This window comes from Taurulus bubalis (assembly GCF_910589615.1).
Source record: "Taurulus bubalis genome assembly, chromosome: 9".
Lineage (NCBI taxonomy): Eukaryota > Metazoa > Chordata > Actinopteri > Perciformes > Cottidae > Taurulus > Taurulus bubalis.
Genome location: NC_136597.1, coordinates 7607976 through 7629335, shown reverse-complemented (window position 1 = coordinate 7629335; position 21360 = coordinate 7607976). Strand labels below are relative to the sequence as shown.

At 40.7% G+C, this 21360-nt stretch overlaps 1 protein-coding gene across 1 annotated transcript in view; it reads right to left on the bottom strand.

The window, feature by feature from the left end:
* Positions 1-21360, bottom strand: part of cdh13 (cadherin 13, H-cadherin (heart)) — a gene marked incomplete at both ends in the record, with an annotated part of 275810 nt that overhangs the window by 122601 nt on the left and 131849 nt on the right. Inside the window, one exon of the mRNA XM_079224117.1 lies at positions 18928-19080. Coding sequence (XP_079080243.1) covers positions 18928-19080 — 153 coding nt within the window. The remainder of the gene's footprint in view (positions 1-18927; positions 19081-21360) is intronic.

Genomic DNA, 21360 nt, shown 5'->3' with positions numbered 1-21360 from the left:
AGAAAAGACAGGCATAGTTAAACATAGATTAAATAGTCTCAACAAACATCACTGTAATGTAGTGCAACCCCCTCTACAAAGGACAATACCACTTAAAAGCAGAATTTTTTCAACACGTCTTCAAACAGATTGTTGCAATTATTTTATCTTTGCTGCAAGTGGTGGGCAATTTCCCTGGATTGCAATAGTTACATTGTTTGTTCCTTTATGGGTGTCACGTGTCTGAGCATTTAGTATATAGTACCTTAACCGTTAAATTCCAAGGGTAGTTTAAATACTGGCCACGCAATAACTCAACCTCAAACATCCATGCAAAGTTTCTCTTTGGTTTGTTTGTGTTCTCTGACAATTTCTCACATTCCGTCAAAACTTTATCTAATCGTGCCCTTGCAAATGAGACTCTCTAGATTTCTTTACAGGCACTTAAAGATATACAGATAAAACCTTTCAGTCGAGCCGGTTAGGATTACTCATCCCCCTCATCTCCTCCTCCTCTCTACCTTCATCGACCCACATCACATATTTATGCATTCGGCTTCTCCCTACTCTGCAGTTTTGCTCGTCATACCCCCGGTTCACCTCAGGGACCTTGCCAGCTTAACAGAGTACAGTCAAACATATGCACATTATCAATTCGGCAAACAAGCAGCTTTCAATCCTGTTTAGTCAGTCTACCTATACACTACTAAAGCCTGGCCTACTAAATAGATAGTTAAGATCACTATGTAGTTTAATAATATAGAGATAAAAGATGCTCTCTGTATCAACTGATTCTAACTAGCTGTATTGTTGTGCAGCTATTATGTATATTAATAGTAACTCCGGTCCGGTGCTGGCTCAACAGTTCAACAGATGCATCTCTTTTGAACTCCCTTGTCCAAGCTCCGGTCAAAGGCCAAACCGCAGTGTTCCCAATAGATACAATGGATAGAATAAATACAACTTGGCTTAATGCAAAATTGAAGCTCTTTCCTAAATATTACTTGGAGTATTTATACATAAGTAAGAAATAGAAATTCCAAATTGAGCTAAAACATTTTTCCCAGTTTTACCCATCACCCTCATCCAACATATTGTACCCAAGAATAATCTACCGTAAGAAACAACCATCGTTGCAAAATGTTCACCTCATTCTTCTCTTTTTTTAACACTTTATTTTTTGCCTTTTCACCGCACCATACACCTCATTCTTCTCAAAGCATTATTAGTTATGTAATAAATGTCACCTGACCAAAAAGAAAAACGATTATTATTATTATTCTGTGTGCACACATGAGCCAATCTCTGTCTGCTGCGTCTGTCTCCTTCACAAAAAGCATGAGAATGAGGGTTAAAGTGCTACATGTAGCCTTATTAAGAAGCAACACCGTCAAATTAATAGGGATGGCTTCGTGTGAATTGCATAAAAAATAAAACCATAATTGAGATGGCTGTTTGGCTTTATCTTCTTTGAGACAGTCTCCTATTATTAGAATTAATGAAGGCTACAGACTGCAAAAAAAAAAAAAAAAACATGAAATGCACAGGAAAACCCACTTAAAAATGCTTATGACTGGACGCATAACAGCCTGTGTGTTGCAAGGGCTAAGTGTCTCAAGATTGGGATCACTTTCAATATCATCTGGGCATGTGTGCTACTAGAAATCCTATCAGCAGATGAGGCTGTGCACCCTATGAAGTCAGTGATCTGTATCCTATAAAGACGCCATATGTAAAGACATTACCTCAACTCCAATCTTAATCTGTGGCTAAAGAGATCACTTCACTTCCTTTATTAGCGCTGGAGCAGGGCTGGAGAGATTCATCAGAGAAAGAGAGAGTGAGCGAGAGAGGTTCTTCCTTTATCTGTGGCATCGCATTACTGGTCTTTCCTCTTCCTATCAGTAATGCATGACATCATGCAACCTCTCTATCACACGGTGGGTCATCCCAATCCTCTTCCTCTATCTTGCTCCTTTGTCTTGCCCTTTCTTTTGTCCCCCTATCTGTCCGTTACCACGAAGCCTGGAGCATATAGTGTAATGCCAGTAATGGCAGTAATGGCACACATGCAGCTGAACTAAGTGTTTTAGGTGTTAAGAGCCTAATGGTTTCATATATCATCTCGTCCTCTTCTCTCTCTGCCTTAAGAATATACTGCGGGAGGCTATTCATGAGATGGACCATTTCACCCTCTGTCTCCATCCTGCAGAACTGCTGACTCAACTAATGGTGCTCTCAACCCAACACGTATTTCCATCCGATCCCCAGCTCTCACACACACACACGCAGACACTCACCCAATAAGGGGGATCTTATGAGGCTGAAACAAGCGTACAGGGATCTGCATTGCAAAAGATCGACAGCAAACACATGTTCACAATGACCCCTGTCGGTCTCTCGGTTATAAGACGCAAACACATTAATAATCTTCTCAGCACGTCTGAGCTGTAATGAGAACATTGACTGTGAGGTGCCGAGCATCAGATCATTTAAATGGGGGAATCACACCAGCAACACGGCAATAACCTGTTTGGCAGATGGAGGGAATACATAATCAAACACATATCTTCTCGCAGCAAAGAAAATGAGTGAGATCTTTCAAACAAAGGTAGGAGTGAACAGCTTTGTATTTACATGATTTTAATCGGGGTTTGAGTGAAACTTCATTGTGAATGCACTGCATGTGCATTCACAATGAAGTTACACGGATGGAAGAGCATTGTCTGCAGATGGCTTTCCTTTAAAAGTGAATTATTTGGCCCGTCAAAATCCGTTCAAGAAAAAAAGGATTTTACGGTCAACGCGGAAGCAAATTTCACAAGTGCAAGTTCTGCCTGTAAACTTTTAACCATACGCCGTTAGCAACAGGTGCTGCGGTTAGCACATCAAGTTTCAAGTCAGTCACAACACGGCGAGTGCAAACATAACGGTGAAGCTGGACCCAGAACCCCTCTGTGGGTTCCCCAGCTGCTACAAGAGTAACGGAGAGCGAGTTGATGGATGCCATGTTGGCGTTGCTCCACCATTATAGGGTATTGAATGAGGCACTCCTGAGCCATTCAAGTAGCCCTCTGAATGCAAACAGATCAAACGTGCTAACAGACTTTCAAATCGACAGCATCTGCCAGATGTGTAGATTATAGGGAAAAGGAATTTAAAAGAACTGAGCTCATCCCAGGGTTTTTTGGGGAGGGGAGGATTTGTCCTGTGCCGATGTGAAGTCCCGTGACAGAGGATGTCGTATGTGTACAGAGTGTAAAGACCTCTGAAGCAAATTTGTAATTTGATTTTGGGCGATACAAAGTAAATTGAATTGAATTGGATCTGCTTATTCCCACCGCTCTCAAGCAAGCCTTTAGTACACATGGGTAATTATGTGTGCTTTACATAAATAAAACAAATAGGAACATTTAAATAAAAAAAAAATGTGATTAAGATAAGATAAAAAAATAAAGTACAAAGTCATATAGGTAAAAGACAACCAACTGAAAGAAAAAGGGCATAAAAAGATAAATGTTATATAACAGCTGGATAGAAAAACGGCTACATTAGGTGCACACATAAGATATTTGTGGTAGTTTGTTCCAGTTACAATGGCATTTAGCCAAGGTGGAATTCATTGCAAAACTCTTTTTTCATTGCATAAGAGATACTTTTCAGTTTTATAGACTGTTGTGACGCATTACCTTTTGGGAAAGTGTTTGTTGAGTATTCCTACAGTGAAATACACAAATGTTTGGAATTTCCCTCACTTTCATAATGAAAATAGTTTCCCAAAGACACCAATTGGCAACGTGTTAGCTCATTCCCCGGCAGGAGGATTGTGGCTGTATTTGAAACGTGCACTATGAGTAAAGCATAAATTAATATTATCAGTGTGCAGTCTGAGTAAGAGAGAGTGTTCAGTCTCTTATGTCAATGTGAAAGTAACTTGTGTTTTTATTTTACTGGCAGGTGTAAATTCTGGTTGCCTTTAAGGTTGATAACGATAATAAGTAAGGACATTTGTACATTACATTTTATAATATAATAAAATAATATGGTGACATATGTAATATGTTCTTTTGAGATTCAATCAGCTACACTGCACATTTACACACCATCTTCATCAGTCACTTCTACTTCTGGGGAACTGACGAGATTAAGGAATCTATAAAATATGCATTTCTTACTTGTGTGGATGCTTGAAATTGTATTAAATCTAGCTTATTGACGCTAAGATGTGCAGCGACAATGACTCATTACATCCCGAAAAGCCCCCAATCATAATGACGCTTCCCATGAATTAATGAATCATGAAATCATCATGAAAATTAGCATCTATTTTTGCAAGAGAATGCAGTGATTTCATTTGGGTGGTAAATTACGTATTAAAGGGAGGGAGAATTGGTGAAAATGGGCCCTGCTCGAGCCGGATCAGCGGCAGACGGCCACAGCAGAGATGATAAACTCTGTGACCATTACCTCTGTGTTTATTGGTTGACCTGCCCCCACCTTCAGAGTGAAGATCCGTGACTACAATCCATCTTGTCTGTTAGCATCACAGGTCTCAGTAAACGGCAACACTCGCCTCTCTCTTTCCTTTTTGCCCTGAGATTGTTTGTGAAGCTCGAGCAGGGCTTTTTGTTCTGAGCTGATAGAATTATCACACAGAGACTGTGACACGTTTCATGGTGGAAAGGTCACAGTTTCGTTCTAAATAAAGGCTGCTGTTCATTATTCAAGTGTTGCTCGGATATTTTCTCCTGATAAATACACTATGGTCAATTTTATCCACATGGATGCGACCCTGTGAATATCTTCTGTTTGGTGTTACTACAAATGGATTTCCTCAACCATGTGAGGCTTCTAATTAATAGGTGCCATTTACTTGTATAGTGCCAGACCTATTATATTCTGTAATTTCCTTTTATAAACTGACACAACCTTGGTGTAAAAGGACTCTAACCTTTTCAAGCATTACATGATTTAAAGCTCATGTTATTCAACACATGGACAGGAGGAATCCATGTGATCCCTCATGTCAATTTGCCAGACACACATGCATGCTAACACAAGCACACACTGAGAAGGATGTGCAATTGTAACTTTTCAAGGCGGAATAAGAGCAACTACACTTTATACTGACATCTTTTGGCTTGTTTCAATCTAAATTTATGATAGAACCAAATATTACATTCCTCACTTTCCCTCTCCTCTCCTCTCCTCTGTCTCCAAGGAGACTCCAAACTTTGAGTACTGAAAGGCCTTTGTGCAGAGATGAGAAGCTAGGTTGATTACAGGGGCGGGATATAGGCAGAGGTGTGAGCTGAAGCCCAAGTCAATTGGGCGTTTGGCTTATTGTAACAGAAGCAGAGGAAAAGGTAGATGAGCTGAGAAGGCTTTATCACTGCTTTAAACGCCCGGCGAGAGTAAAAGGGGAAGTGGTGAAAAGAGACCTAGTCATGCATATGGAAGCGTCTCCATTGCCTTCCACTGGCATCGCCTCATTTCCCATTCACTCAGCATTCAGCTCCTCCTGAGCCATTCAAGTAGCCCTCCCTTTGCTGGGGCGGTGCATTCAAAGGGGCTCTGCCTGCCTGTCGTTTTCTTAAGATCCCAGTGAAACGGCTCTGCAGTAGCTCCAAGGTGAATAATTCCCAGAACCTTCCAAACAGTCCTGTGGCTCAGCCTTTATCAGCAGGCTGCCCTCCACCCCGCAGAACCATGCCCCTGCCCTAACACAAATCAGACAGTCCCCCAGGAAGGAGGGGGTTCTCTCCTTCAAACTCTCCTCGATGCCCTCCCATGGACAAAGCAAGGGAGGCATAATCTGATCACTGTGAAACTTGCTGAACTGCTTTACTGTGCAGGGATTTGGCCGCTCAGTTTGGAATACCTAAAATCAGAAGAACCCGAAGGTGGGTCAGTGGCATCAAAGACAAGTGTCGGTAAAAAAACAGCTTAATGATGTTGGAAGGAACAGGAAGCTTGCAGTGACACTGGCCGTTGGATCTCAAACACTCACTATGAAATACAGTATTTGCTTTAGGAAACAGCATATTGCATAATATAATAGCATTGTGTTTCTTATATTTTTATTTTGCTAACTCCATAAAGACAAACATCCCAGGGAGACAGCTTAATTGTACTAGCACCCCCAGTCCGTATAAGAAAAACCCTTCTTTTTCAATTTCCATACACCTTCTACAGTACAGAGAGATGTGATAACAACAAAGGGATGTGTTTTTCTCTCAGCCTCCCAAAAGAATTTCACTTTTTCCTCTATTCCTCTCAAAGCGTAGACCTCAAGGCATCAGCCTTCCTTAGAAACACCCGCAGGGATATGAGGTTGTTAATTCACCGGTCCTGTACACATGTGTGCTGAGTCTACCTTCAAAAGCTTGAATCCTTCTATACCAATGAAATTAAGCCGTGGAAGCAGGCTGTCAAGAAGGAAGCACAGCTGCCAAGTGTTTTTCATGCTCTCACCATAGCTCACTGGGAAACACTTGAAAACCAATTGGGACTGAGTGAGAGTTTTTCTGCTGAAGAGCAAAATCAAAGCTAAAGCAGATAAACAAAACTCCACATCCTCCTCAATTATAGGATATGAGCTCTACCAGAACATTGTTAGCCATACAAGCTCTCAGGACAGAATATGTTGTTCTATGGGTTAGTTGGTCCACCACATAAATCCAGACTGAAATATCCCAACAACTCCCAGATGGATTGTGATGAAATGTTGGACAGACACTTGTAGGATGAAGCCGACAGACTTACATGATCCTCTAACTCTTTCTGCAGAACCACCATGGGGTTGACATTTGGGTTTTTTAGTGAAACATCTCAACAACTATTGGATGGATCACCATGGAATTTGAAACAGATATCCAAGATGCACACAGGGATGAAACTACTACTAAGGGCATCCACTGACTTTTTATCCAGAGCCAGCAGTAGGTCAAAGTTTACACTTATTGAGATCTACTGTACCAGATGAACTGGAACGAAAGATTGCAGAGACATTCATGTTCCGAGAAAATGTATCCTGATGACTTTGTTGATCCACTGACCTTCTCTCTCGCACCACCAGCTGCTTGACATTTGTTGTTTGGGGTGAAGTTTCTTGATAACTATTGGATGGATTGTCATGGAATTTGCCACAGACAATGATGTCCCCCACAGACTGAATTGTGATAACTTTGGTAATACCTTAACTTTTCATCAAGCGCACATTTAAATGTAAACTAACAATATGTCCATATCTATATACCCATTCAATAAAATAATGATAGGATTTATTGCAGTGCTGTTGTATTATACTGCATTGGTGTTAGGTAGATATAATAAGTGTGTTGCTACAAATAGATTTCCTCAACCATGTGAGGCTTACGTTCCATCATGGCCCAGGAAAAGAGCAGATATGCACATTACAGTCGCATGCTAATACATTGCTGTCGTCTAAAATACATGATATGATAATCCAAATGTTGACAACCACCAAAAAACCTATGACTTGACCCTGCTATCACTCCCAAATTATCTGACATGTCTTGTAATACATATAAATTAGGGATGTAATGGTGCATGTATTTGTCCCACATTGTTTGGTACAGGATTCCCCCCCCCCATGCCCGAATCATTATCATAATAGTAATCTATTGGAGATCACAATAACATCTCAAGTACTCAGGCTGGTTGCTAAGCCATGAATAAGGCACATCCTCCACTCAAAACATTGCATTAATGGATATTTTTATTGAAAATGAAACCTCAGCATGGCTCTTTGTGTAATCCATGTGTGAGCCAGTTCTCAATCTTTGTAGTTATAAAGTCAGTGTTATTCATTTTAAACCTTCATTACCAGTCGTTATCAGCATGAACATTTCAGAAGCCAAAAATGTTAATGTGCTCTTCGACAAACAGAACTGTTCTTAGAATACTAGATTGTGTTGCATGTGGATTTCTTTTTTCTGTCTCTTATCCCAGAGTCACTGAAGCGAAATGTTCCTCATTACATCAAAATAAAAGAATCCCTTGGAATGCCAAAGAAGATATAAATAGGTTGTCTTTGGAGGACGAGCGATTGAACAAAAGATGGAAGGTGAGAAAGAGTGGGGGAGTTAAAAGTATAGAGCAGATAGAAAATGATAGAAAAGATCTTTCATTCAGCTGGCCGTCTGGCAAGATAAAAAATAATCCAGCTTCAGAAAGGTGTTGAAAGAGTCACAAAGGCTCTCTCTGGAGTAGCATGGTACAAAATACCCCCCCACACTCATCGGCTCCGATGGTATAATTCAAGCTCCTTTTGTCTGGCACTGAAGGTACTTTTTGGAGGGCCAGTGGAAAACTAGGCTTACCTGTCTGCTACTGTCTTCGCTGCTTCTTTTGTAATGTTTTATATTTGTCCTTGGAGGAGGCCTATATATGGTTCACTCAGGGACCATGGTATGCCATCAACAAGACAGCTCTGTGCAATTACAGCTATTTAATGTGTCTCTTTAGATAATAAAAGACTAATATATTTTCGAAAAAAAACATGTTGAAATGAAATATAACATGAACAGTGGCGAGTTCCTACAGGAAGGTGCTTACAGCATCAGATGAAGAAAAACATGTGTGGTGTGTTCATTTCACATAATTAACAACACTTTATTACACTGTACATTATTAATGTACAGTTATCATTATGGCTCATTATTAATAACTGTACATTATTACGCAATTATCAAGATGAGTTTCAAGTGCACCTTAAAATCATTTTAGAATTAAAGGGCTAGTTTCAGTAAATGTATCAATGATTACATTTTGACTATAGACATCCAGCTGAGCCTCGATAAGGACATATTCTGGACTAAATCATCTGAAAGAAACCTGATCCTTTTCATTTATGGTACCTGTCAGCTTCTCATCCTGCTCGTATTACAAAGCTAATGACCTTTATAACAGTATTTTTCAGTCTGAAAATGTAACAATTTGGGCTTACCAGTGTAAGTACTATGAGTTCTACATAGTTGGGCAAAATACACCAATTTACTAAGCTCAATGATTGAATTAGGTCTGAAGGGTCTGTTTTTTAATATTATATCTCAAAGAGCAGCATACACAATATTTAGGGAGCACCTTCTAACATTTAGCTGAAAATGTCATATTACTAAAATTCACAACACCTAAACTTTTGTTGTTTGGTTTGTGTGCTCGTTCCAAGTCTGTGTCTGGGCCAAAAAAGGTATAGGCTTATAACTTTTATCAGCCTATATTTTCCTCAGCGAAAAGGCTTAGCTTTACTATGGGTCAAAGGTAACATCATATTGCAACCACACATGTCTATCTGCAGAATGCAGTGGTACACAGGAATATAAAAGGTTATGGATTTTGACAGTTTGAAGAAAAGATGGGAATGAGACTTTGGATGCAACTTCCTGTATATTTAGTGATCTACACACTTGACCAAATGACTTTCAGCTGACACAGGAGTGGGTGAATAATTAATGTGTTTTTATTTTTAGATGGTCAATCATTCTCTGAAATGACCCTATCTCTTCTGACTGTACTTACTGTTACATTTCCCACAGGACAGATTCTAATAATCTAGTGACCCATTTCAGTCCATTTCCCGTCTTTTGTGGTCAATGTCAACCATTTCAGTGGAGAGTGTTTTTGTCTCCAGTCTCTCCAGCTGAAAGTGGAGCTGCCCTGGAACTAAAGTAGAGTGCATTAGGGGTTGTGCCATGTGGCTCAGCAGGCGGCGGACAGGCTGAATTAGCATCGGTAAGGCCTGAGGCTGAGCAACAGGGCACTCACTGTTTAATCAGGTTATCTGGGAGTAGGGGCATAGCAGTTTGTCTACAGGGGTTTAAGGAGGCTTCTGGAAGGACAGCAGGAGAGTGATTCAACAGAGTTGAATGATCCTGACCTAAAGGAAGGCTTAAAAACAAGAAACAAATCGGAGGACATCTCTTGGAACTGCCACCGCAAAAATAGTTCAAAAGAAAGATCCTTTCTGACATTCCATTTATTGAACGTTACTTACGATTTTCCATCATTTGTCTCTCATTAACAGAGCAGGTGTTTGAAAAACCAAACAATGGATGCAAAGGATGACAGACTGTGTGTACAGTAGTGGTTCTCTGACATAGAGAAGCGAGTGTTGCAAACATAGTTAACTACGCAAGTATGCATGTGAAATAAATGATAGACCAGTGGCATAATTATCAGCGTGCAACGGCGTGTGACCCTGTGGCGTGAAAGTATTGTGGTTGTATTTCTTAAAGGTAAGAGCTATTGTGGGGGCTAGAGGAGTGGGTAGGTGATGGTGGTGTTGATAGTGTGTGTGTGTGTGTGTGTGTGTGTGTGTGTGTGTGTGTGTGTGTGTGTGTTCTTTATCTTTTGCCCACATACAGGGACTAAGTGCACATCAGGCCTGTTTTCCAGTGTGCAGGGCAGCGTATCCTGCTTTCTAAAGCCCAGGAAATTACAGTCCAACCAAGCAGAAAACAGGAATGGGATTTGGACAACAGGCTTCACCTGTTTTAAGGCCCCAGGCTCATGAAGTTACACCTACTGTAAATGAGGAAAGCGTTAGATTTCTCTATGAAACAGTGGTGTACGTCCATTGAAGTGTGTAGGTGTGCATATGTGCAAGCTGTGGTACAGAACATGCAATTGTTATAAAAATAGCTTTTTAAATGTATTTCATTCTTCTTATCCCCCATTTCTCTCCGACCTCATCGGCCTTTTCTGACTTCCCTATGGTCAACTGTTCTTTCCTCTCTGCAATGCAGTCTGTTCTCTTTCTTTCTGGATGCACACCAACCTGAAACTATTCATCACATGTGGCTGTTTTGTTCGCAAATAGAAGAGCTGTGTTCATTTAGTTAATGACGGTGTGGACCACACTCTCAGCAGAACACCCTACAGTGATGTGAACGGTGCATTCAGTTATAGCTTTCCTACAGAAAGATTATCAATTCCAAACATGAATCTTGAAAAAATATGTCTCATTTGTCTTTCTCTCCGCACATGATCACGCTTTTCTCGCTCATCCACACACACGCGCCCTTCCTCTTGGTCTTTCTTTAGTCTGGCAGCTTATAACATGTTGTTAAAGAGGTCATGCTTCCATTTGTGTGATTAAGTCGATGTTTTCCAGGAAACAAGCAACTCCTGGTCATTCATAAGAAATAAGCAAACTGATAAAGCTATTACACTGACATGTTTAATGTGTAGAATATCCACTTTTAATCCATTCAATTAGAGATAGTTTATATTTAATATTGTGATGTGGTTCCTGCTGGTTTCCATTCAATGTTAATAAATTCCTGTGTGTTCCTTATCTTTTCAAAGGTTTTAGATCAGAACATTCAAAAGGATATTAGCATCCATAAAAATGTACATAAAGATGAGCAAGAGTATCAAGACATATACAGAGAGATACGCACAGAGATAAACATTCACACGCAGCTACGCAAACAGACACAGGTCACCAAACAATGCACAATATAGAATGTATCCACCCGAAGGGTCAAATGTTTAGTTTAACCTCCAGTCCCTTTTCCTCCACCTCAGCAACATGACGGATTAATAAACAATCCTCTCTCTCCCACACATAAGCAGGAGAAAACAGCCACAGTGGAGCAGGTATGAGCCAAAAGGACAGAGAGAAAGCAAAGCTGTAAAATTTGATTAAACAACAAATCCGTGAGATCTGTGCCCTGTGCGGCAAGGTATGCGGATGGAATCCTGCAAAGTGGCCAAATTAGCAAATTGTGGGAATTATTTGGTCTGCATGTCTGCAAAAAAGTAAAGCCTGAAGCAATTTAATGCTTACACTGTTAGGAATTTAATACATTTCTCCGAGAACCTGCTCTAGAATGCTTATCATTTTTGCACTGTGTGTGTGTTGTGTTTAAAGAGAGGAATTGGTTTGTTATTTTTCGACAAAAGGGGGCAACACGGTGTGTTACAACACTTGTAAGGGGAAAGAACATTCCCAGAGTCTCAGGGACTGAGGAGATGACCAGCATGATGTCAACAGACCCCTTCACACTACTGTGCAGCTTATAGGACAGGGGTATTCAACTAAAATTCAGCGAGGTCCAGTTCTAAGAGAATTTCATCATGCAAAGGTCCAGAACATCACAATAATGTCCAATTTGCACAATATGATAAAACAATATTTATTATTACAGATTTCCAATTGAACTGGATTCATTATAAATAATACATACTCTAATAATGAATACATCATCATTTAATTTTCAAGTAAAATAAAGGCTGGATTTAAAAAATGTGACTCTTAAAAGTACTTAATTACTTAAGTACTTAATTTTAGAAAAATATATTTAACTGAATTGTCCTGCAGCTTTAAATTCAGTTTATTCGGGCGTTAAGCGATGTGGGGTTAGGGACCACTCTGATCTCATTGTTCTATGCTCTGACCTCAGGGTTCTATGCTCTGACCTCAGGGTTCTATGCTCTGACCTCAGGGTTCTATGCTCTGACCTCAGGGTTCCATTATCTCATTGTTCTATGCTCTGACCTCAGGGTTCTATGCTCTGACCTCAGGGTTCTATGCTCTGACCTCAGCGTTCCATTATCTCTTTGTTCTATGCTCTGACCTCAGGATTCTCTGCTATCAGGGTTCTATGCTCTGACCTCAGGGTTCTCTGATCTCATCTCAGGATTCTATACTCTGACTCTGAACACGTGAAATAACTTCTCTGACTAACGTACTTTTTCCAACTATCGGGTCTCTCTCCCGTGTGTGTGAATATCTCACTCGAGTCGAGGGCGGCGCTTCACGGAATACACTCATGTGATTGGCCGAGTAGGATCACGTGAGCGATTTACAAGGCGTGCAATTAGTCGGTGTCTTTCCTGGACCGCTGAATAAAGTAGAAAATAGTAGAAATAATGTAATAATTCTCAATTATCTATTGGTTTTCGGTCAAGGTCCAGAGACAAGAGCGTCCGGACCGCGGTCCGCCTCTTAGTGGAGTGATCTCTGAGAGGATGCCACAGTTTGATGTCTACACTGTCAAAAATAGGTAAATATAGGTAAAAATGTATTTATGCAGTTTGACAACCTGACAAAACTGTAGTGAGGGGACTTTTTGAAAGCTGAAATTTAGAAAAATAAATAAATGAAATCAAAACAGCCGTCAATTCACAGCTTGGTCTTTGCAGAGTTGAGATAGGTCCGTATGATTATTTTTTTTGGTGAGCCCTCCCTTTGTCACTGTGGATTGACAGACAGAATATAGTGAGTGTGGTGCCTTTTAGATCTGCTGTCAAAGGACATCACAAGGGCGGATGCTACTTCTACTGCAGGCTGCAACACCGGGCTGTGTGGCTCACAGCCCAAAGAAGGCCAACCAAACACCTCAAGCATTCGGCTAAGACATCTGTTACTTTGATTTTAATCAAATTCTATTATTTCAAATAATGACTACACGGTATGAAAATAATTGGGCTGCAACCAGAGCCTCTCTGGCTTTTGTTAGTAGAACTGACTATTCCTTCGCTCGGAGCTTACAGTGGGACTTTATAACGTGAAAATAATGGCCACAGCAACATTTGTAGCTGTATGCTTTTTGTGCAACATAAATTTCAGCATATCCAAGGTACGCACGTACAAAGGACTCACCACACTTATTGTTCTGATGACCTGCATTACCGAGGGTCATCCTTCTACCTGTGTAAACAAGACTGTTATTTATCGCTTCACGTTCTATGCTTCCTCCGTTCTAAGCCAATTAGGACTCTTCCCCGCCACTCTCGACCCAACCCAAGCTTGTCATAACCGCAGTGATGAGCCCTGTACTCCTCCCGCTCCCTTCCTCCCCATTTTCCATCTCATTAACATTCATTTTCACCCTAATTGAGCTTAATACGAATATAATGTTTGACATTAAATCCTTGTGAACATGTGCCCAAGCTGGTCGCTGCGTCTGTTTGTTCTTCCACAGCAAACGTTTACTTTGTCAGGGGTTTGTTTGTTTGTTTGCCTCGCTTGCCGTTCCCGAATAGCCTATTTAGAATCCTCAGCTCCAGTCGGTCTTGAGCTGACCCCTCGCTGTCGTTATGCTGAAGTTAGACCGTGCTTTTCTGAAATGGGCAAGAGTGGCAGCACAGCTGACGATGCTGAAAACGCCAACGGTGCAAACCACGGCGGAAGTGCTGACGGAGCAAACAGTGTTTAGCTGAGGCGGAAACGGAGGGTGGGTTCTACGTTTGTGTGACGTTATCAGCTGTTACCGCTGTATGAGAGCCTAGTTTGTGCTGAAAAGCTTCCAGAACTCTGACCACTGCGTTTTCATATAAAGCCACTCAACCTAACTTATTTAAGTTATGTTCACAGCTGGTAGTAATATAATCTTGATATACAATGTCCTTGGGTGGAAGGTGAAGCATTTCTTTGCCAATATTGATTATTAATCATCAACATACCGTACATTAGGAAGGAGATGGAAATAAGGGAAACGGAAGTGCAGTGTCTGTTCAATACAACCTTTGCCTGGCTGTGCAACAGAAGATGGACACATTGGTGTGTATTGAAACGGACACTAGGAAGAGGCCACACCTTAAACCTAAAGGCAAGACATGGAGTCTGAAGGATCTGTGCTGACTTGCAGCCGGCTGCTCAGACACAAGATTGACATGTAACCCTGAGCACATGGAGCCACACTCTGATAAGAGAAAGATGTTATCTAAATCCAAAACAACATCTACTGTTATATCTTAAATCAGCACCTCGAGCAGAGATGATGGTGTTCCATCATCCCTCTCGATGGATAATACTTGACATTTACTGACATTTCCTTTCAAATGTTATTTCAAAAACGTCATGCATTGGAGATTCATATCATCTTACATGTTTGTGTTTTAGTGGGACCAATTTTCGATTCAACATACCAGACGTAAATGCAAGGTTAAAAAAAAAAAAATGAGGGATGAACTGATTTAAAAATTCTTGAAACCAAAAATGTATTCTTTGCAAACATATCTGCAGATACTGTTAGTTTTTGTGTCTGTATTCGTACATGTGTCTTTCTTCTGCCTAAAGCATCTAAAGAACACAATTTCACTTTGGCAACACATTAACCGGCATGCTTATAGTTTATACTGTTTACACCTCTGCAGTGATCAAATTTATAGCCAATTAGATTTGTTTAAATACGATGTTCAGCTTATTTCAGTTTATGACGACGATGTAGCTGTAAAATCTTAACTAGCGAACACAGACTATTTTGGGGCTACGGTGTAATAAATCATTTAAAGCTGGTTAATACAACTTTTTGCATTACCCAGCTCAATGTCTCAATTGGCTCGGCTATATTTTGCATCCATTACATTGGTGACGGAAAAAAAGAAAAGACAACTGTCTTTTTGTATAAAGTAACAACTCATATCAGTGCACCTTGATGTCAAAATGCATGTCTGCAATGCAAAATGTGTACACGTTGGCAGGTGTGCATATCTAAACTTTCAATAACTACAAGTAGTCATGTGATCCAATGTTAATCTAAAAATATTGAGTATAGCATTTTGAACAGATACATCTAGCATTAAATCTAGGCTTGGCCATATAAAAGTGAAAGACCCTAAGCTGTTTCACTTTGTCTATAAAATGCCATTAGAGTAATGGTGATTTCAATCTGAATACTTCATGTTTCATCCCAACTCAAGCCATTAGCTAGTAAGAAAGGAGACACCTTTAACAAATGTGACTCGGACAGCCTGCAAGGACCACTGGGCACTATAAAAGTGATGCAGTCTTCATTCTGCACACACTGTTAGACCATTGATAAAAAAGGAAAGGCACTTGATAGGAGACCCTTGTTCTGAGTTATGACAGGGGCACAGACTTTTTTTTTTTAATCTCCTTATGATAAGAGGAAAGAGGGCAGGATACTGCACAGGACTGGTTGGCAAAAGGACAAAGAAGGGAGGAAGCGAAGCAGCCGGAGAATGCAACGCCCGCGTTTATAACTGTATAAAGGGCAAACGTATAGTTTGTGTACAGAGCTTGCCTTCAGGGATTACAACTATCAGGTTAGAAATAATGATCATCAGTGATAGCATTCATGAAGCAAATTTACTGCAGGCCTTTCAAATAGCGGAAAATTAGACTGGGATATTTTTTCCCCCCACAATGATGGAATTATTTAGCCACTGACTGAAGCCTTCAATTAAATCTCTGAGATGCTATGCTTAGACTATGAGGGTAAAATCACTCTGAGGGTTTTTTTCATTTCATTTCGTGTCAGCAGGCAGATACATAATCGAACTGAAATCCATAACTTGTTCTAATTAGCTCATGTTATTTTAAGTTATGTGCATGGTGAACTGTTGCTACATGTTCGTCTCTTTGCTCCGGCTCGTAGATGGCCATCTTTCTGCCTGACAGTTTCAATAAAGTCTCTGTCTGTCGCAGGAGAAGTCCTTTCCATCATTCTTGTGTCGCACAATGAAATCAACAGCCAAAATACGGTTACCAGATAGCCATGTTTCCATGAGCTGATTCCAATAAATAACAGGCTCCAACACATTCTTCTCTGTGAAACACGAAGCAGCATCTGAGGCAGAGAGGAGGCCGAGTGGGAGAGAGACAAATCACTCAAAGATGAGGGTTAATATTGGTTCAGAGACCTTCGCGCTGTGTATTCACGATCTAAGTAAAGGTTCAATCAGCTGCTTGTGGAGGGTTAATGTACTTGGTATAATGTAATGTGCAGCTAGCTGTTCTATCAAAGCACAAACTTGCTATGTATATAATTATACAGTATATTGTGTTTAGATAACATTGTCTTTCAGCTCAAAGCAACAATCCACCCACCATTTTATAATCAAAATCAAATAAATTACTACAAAATATTCTGTTAATGAGTAAATCTTCAATTCTGTTGTGTCTCTGCAGGTGTGTCAAGTTCTCCCGGTGTCGTTTTTCCCGTACTTCTGACCTTTTTTCTTCTTTTTTTCGTCAGTCTCGCATTTGACTGAGCTCAGTCATTGTGCCATTAAATACCCCAGTACTGAGATACAATTTTTCCATACTGAACATAGTACAATCTTTATGGGGAAGGTCCCCAGACACCCATTCTTCGCTCTTCTTCCCTGTTCTTTTCCCCAATTCTCTTTGTCTTCCTCTCCAGAGTTTCATTGACCAACTTTTATGATAGCTAACAAAGACTCAAAAACTATATTTCAATGAGCCTGTCACTGCACTTTGAGGGTATTAGAATACACTAATAGATACACATGGTTAATTTGAAGGTCTGTGCTTTCTGTCTGTGTCTCTATAATATTTGTTATGTTAATTGTAGTAGGAATGCTACAATGAAAAAAGCATCTGCATAAAGTCTAAAATGAATATACTGCAAGTGCTTTAAAATGGCAGAATATGTACGGCTCATGCAATAACTGAATTCATAAAGATCTGTATTAAGAGCATAAACAAGTTTATTTCCTTTGAAACGTTCTTGATGGATCAACAAGGAACCACAATATTCGTAACTATCGTAGCATTCAGAGCATGTCGATTGCCCGCGCACAGCTCTACAAGGGCGTCGGGCTGAGGCTGCTGCTCACAGCTAACGTATAGAGAGAACCTGTAATGGTGTGCCTCTGGAACATAATGCTTGGTTACTGGTGGTAAGATAGTGAGCCAGACATGCATGCTGACAATTGCAGCTTATGGTCGATCAGATAAACACACTGTTTACACTTCTGCTGTTGTTTTTGCTATCGAAAAAGGCACCAAAAAAAAAGACAACACACTCTAATTTAATGACTTCATTTTGATAAAGGAATGTAAAAGCGGAGACTCAGAATTACCAAGTTCAGCTCGTTGCTCAAACCTGGCTCTTTGCAGTACTGTAAGGGTTAATGTGGCATGTAAACCTGTTACTCCTTTTACATTTGCTTCCCAAACACCTGTGTAAACGCAGATCTACTACTGCCGGGGATTAGTGACGTTTGCAGGCGTTCACAGGGACGACAATCTTAATTTTTCATGCAGTGAGTGTTATAAGCAACAGACGGAATGACAGTAAAAAACACTGCTTATATGACTGGGTCATCATTCCTTATACAATTTCATAGTAACATATTATTCATTTATTAAGGACGACTGCAGCGGGTGTCTGTTTAACCAGATTATTCATGAGAGACAGGGATGCTCAGTTACTGGGTGTCAAAGGTGCTTGTAAACAACCTGAATCAGACCGTCACCACTGACAGCCAATGTCCTGGTCACGTAATACTAAGCAATGACACCAGAACAGGGAGAGACTAAATACGTTTGTCGAATGTGTGTTTTCCCCTCTCAGCCTTCCTCTCTGTTTGTCGCATGCCCGCTTTCCTTTCACATCTGTTGGTATTTACAGAGGGAATTATACTTGCGTCTGGTTTGAGCAAACAGGATACGATCAACTGACTCACTTGAAACGGAGATTTTCTCTGCCCCTTCCCCCCCTTTCTGTTACTGGGGAAATGGTTTCGTCATGCAGACAACCCTGGGGGCATCAGAAAAGCGCAAAGCACCTCAAACAGGCGCTAATTTTCTTTGAGCACAGAGGAAAGCACCCACTTCTAACTGATAGCATCAATTCAGCTCGAACAAAATGCGAAGCCCATTCGTTCCCCAATAACACTGCCAGTATATGCATCGTCGAAACCAAAGTGCTCTTCCCCTTACCTCTAACTGGTCTATTTTTTTCAATTGCAAGTCTGCTATACATATGCTCATCAAAGTGAATTTTGTTTGAACTACAGTTTCTCATGAATAACATCACTGAGTTGTAAAGGAAATAATCAGTGATCAAAATAGGAACTACATGAACTGAGAGACAAGTAAACAATAAATGTGTCAGAGAAAGAGTGGCTAGGTGGACAGAAAAAAGAGAAAAGAACATTTACACAAACACAATAAGCACAAGAAAAAAAAGCACACACACACACCTGGTAGGAGTCAATGGCTTCCCGGTCCAGCGAGCGGCTGACTGACACTTCTCCTGTGTCTATGTCAATGGTGAAGAGACCTCTGGGGTCCTGGTCAGCACCGGGGCCTGTCAGACGGAAGATATGGTTCCCCAACCTCTCTGTTGAAATCACCTGCACACACACACACACACACACACACACACACACACACACACACACACACACACACACACACACACACACACACACACAGACATCAACAACATGAACAATTGCAAGCTTCTCCCATTCAATTCTGAGTAAGCCTATTTCCCGAGGCAAAGAATTGCTAAATTACTGCTTCCATTTTTTCGAAGCAAAGCGCACTGGAAAACACTTATTATTGGAATTTGTTGATACACATTTCAGCAAAAGAAGCTCACTGTGCCTTGAATGGTGACGCAAATCCCTGATAGCTAGCAATTAAAAATGTATATCAGACAAGACTTTGGTTTGATTTCATCAGTTGGCAAGAAAGTTACCATCATTTCCCTGAGCATTGGAGGCCTGCTGTTACCACTTGTTAATGCATGGTAGGATTACTTTCAGATAAGGAAAGTGGAACAGTTAAATAAATATAAAAAACATTCCTTAATAATTAAGTGTGAATGTTGTGTAGTGTTTTCGGAAGATTCAGTAGCAAAGGCTGTGAGATACAGTCGTGTTTTCTTTGTTGTTTTTTTTTGAGTTGTGCTGCAAAGTTAGTTGGCCAACAGTCCTATTCTCTCAGACAGGAATGATCTGACCCAGGGACTTTTTGGCTCGATATACTCACATGAGACTGCCGTGGCCAGAAGCATCCACAGATAACCCAGCAACAGGAACGGGCAGGTTAGAAAAAAAAAAACACAGAAAATACAGCATGTTAGATTAACATAGAACCGAAAAAGCAGCAACAGCAGTTTGTGACCTGGTAGATCTTTGCAGGTCCTGAGTTCAGGCTTGAGATGTGATGAAAAATGATAACATAATTTTAAAAAGTCATGTGTAGACTGACTACAACGTTTGGTACTTGCTGTGAATCCGTATTATTATGTATATAGGTATTTTTCCCAGTAAGATATTCCAGTGAGCCAGCATGCACAATGCTTGGTGATTAAGTGGTTCAGAACAACACGATGTGCATACTTTAAAGAAATAGATTGCTTTTTTGGATATATATTCATCCGTCTAACTTCTTTGCTGAGAGTTAAATGAAGGGATGAATACTACTCTAATGTCTGCACAGTGAACATGGAGACAGAGGACAGTTTGCTCAGTTTAGCATAAATACTATACAAAAGGGGACAACAATTGGCCTGGTTCTGTTCAAAGGTAACACAAAATGTGCCTCACATCAGCTTCAAAGCTCACTGACTACCATTTCATATTTTGTTTGTTTAATTCATCCAATTAGTGGCGGTACATGTGCTGGACTACTTTGATGAGGGTCAAGCTCGCTGCTTCCTGCTAAGATTTTCTGAACAGATGTCATGACAGTGGTATTCTTTTTCTCATCTTACGCTTGGCTAAAAAGTGAGTCATGTCAAACAATTTCTCCGAGCTGGAAATAAAATCACAACTTTCATGAAGATTATAACCGACATCATATTTTGAGAATGAAGAAGCACACCGGAGGTGCTGACTTCCAGCTTTAAGGTTTTCGATGTTCTGACACTGTCCCCACCTCTGAATGTGAACATCCTCACATCAAAAGCTGCTGGTGCACAAAGCCGATGGTGACGGCAATGCGTCACTGTCTGAACTCCTATAGTCTAAATACTGACAACAGCCCAGGTGTGCACACACGGGGTGGTCGTCACTGTGACTTCCTTCTGGGCCTCAGCACTGTCGCTGTGTGCAAAAGGATGCAAGTGGTTCCCTTGCACTGTGCCTCATGATCAGACGGCTGCCACGAGGTCACCTTTAATGAGAGCACGCTTCCACGGGATGGCAGCTGAGATGACGGCCTTTCTACTCCCGACTTGAAAGAGCATGGGAGATGAAAACTGCGGCGTTACAACCCTATGCCAGACGGAGCTCAAGCCCTTATAGCCTCTCCAAAGCTCTGTGCCATTTATCTCGATGTCCCACTTCATCTTTCCCCCTCTGTTCCCTCTCGCTCTCGGGCTCCTTGTTCCTCCGCTCGTTACTTTCTCCAATATGTCCTTACTCTTCTTCTGCTAAGCGTCTGTATCTCATTCTCCATTCATCGTTTTCCACTTCTCTGTACTGTATCCTCTGGTGGTCACTCCCTCTGCTCTTTTTGTTTGTCATACCAAACAATGAGAGCGAGACATGTCAAAAGTGTAGCGAAAGCAGTCATTTGTGGATGATTCTCATGCACTGGAAATCTCTCTCTCTTCTGTCGTCTCTTGCTCTCGCTTTATCTTTGTCCTTCCCCTTTTTTACTTCTCACTCTCCTCTGTCTTT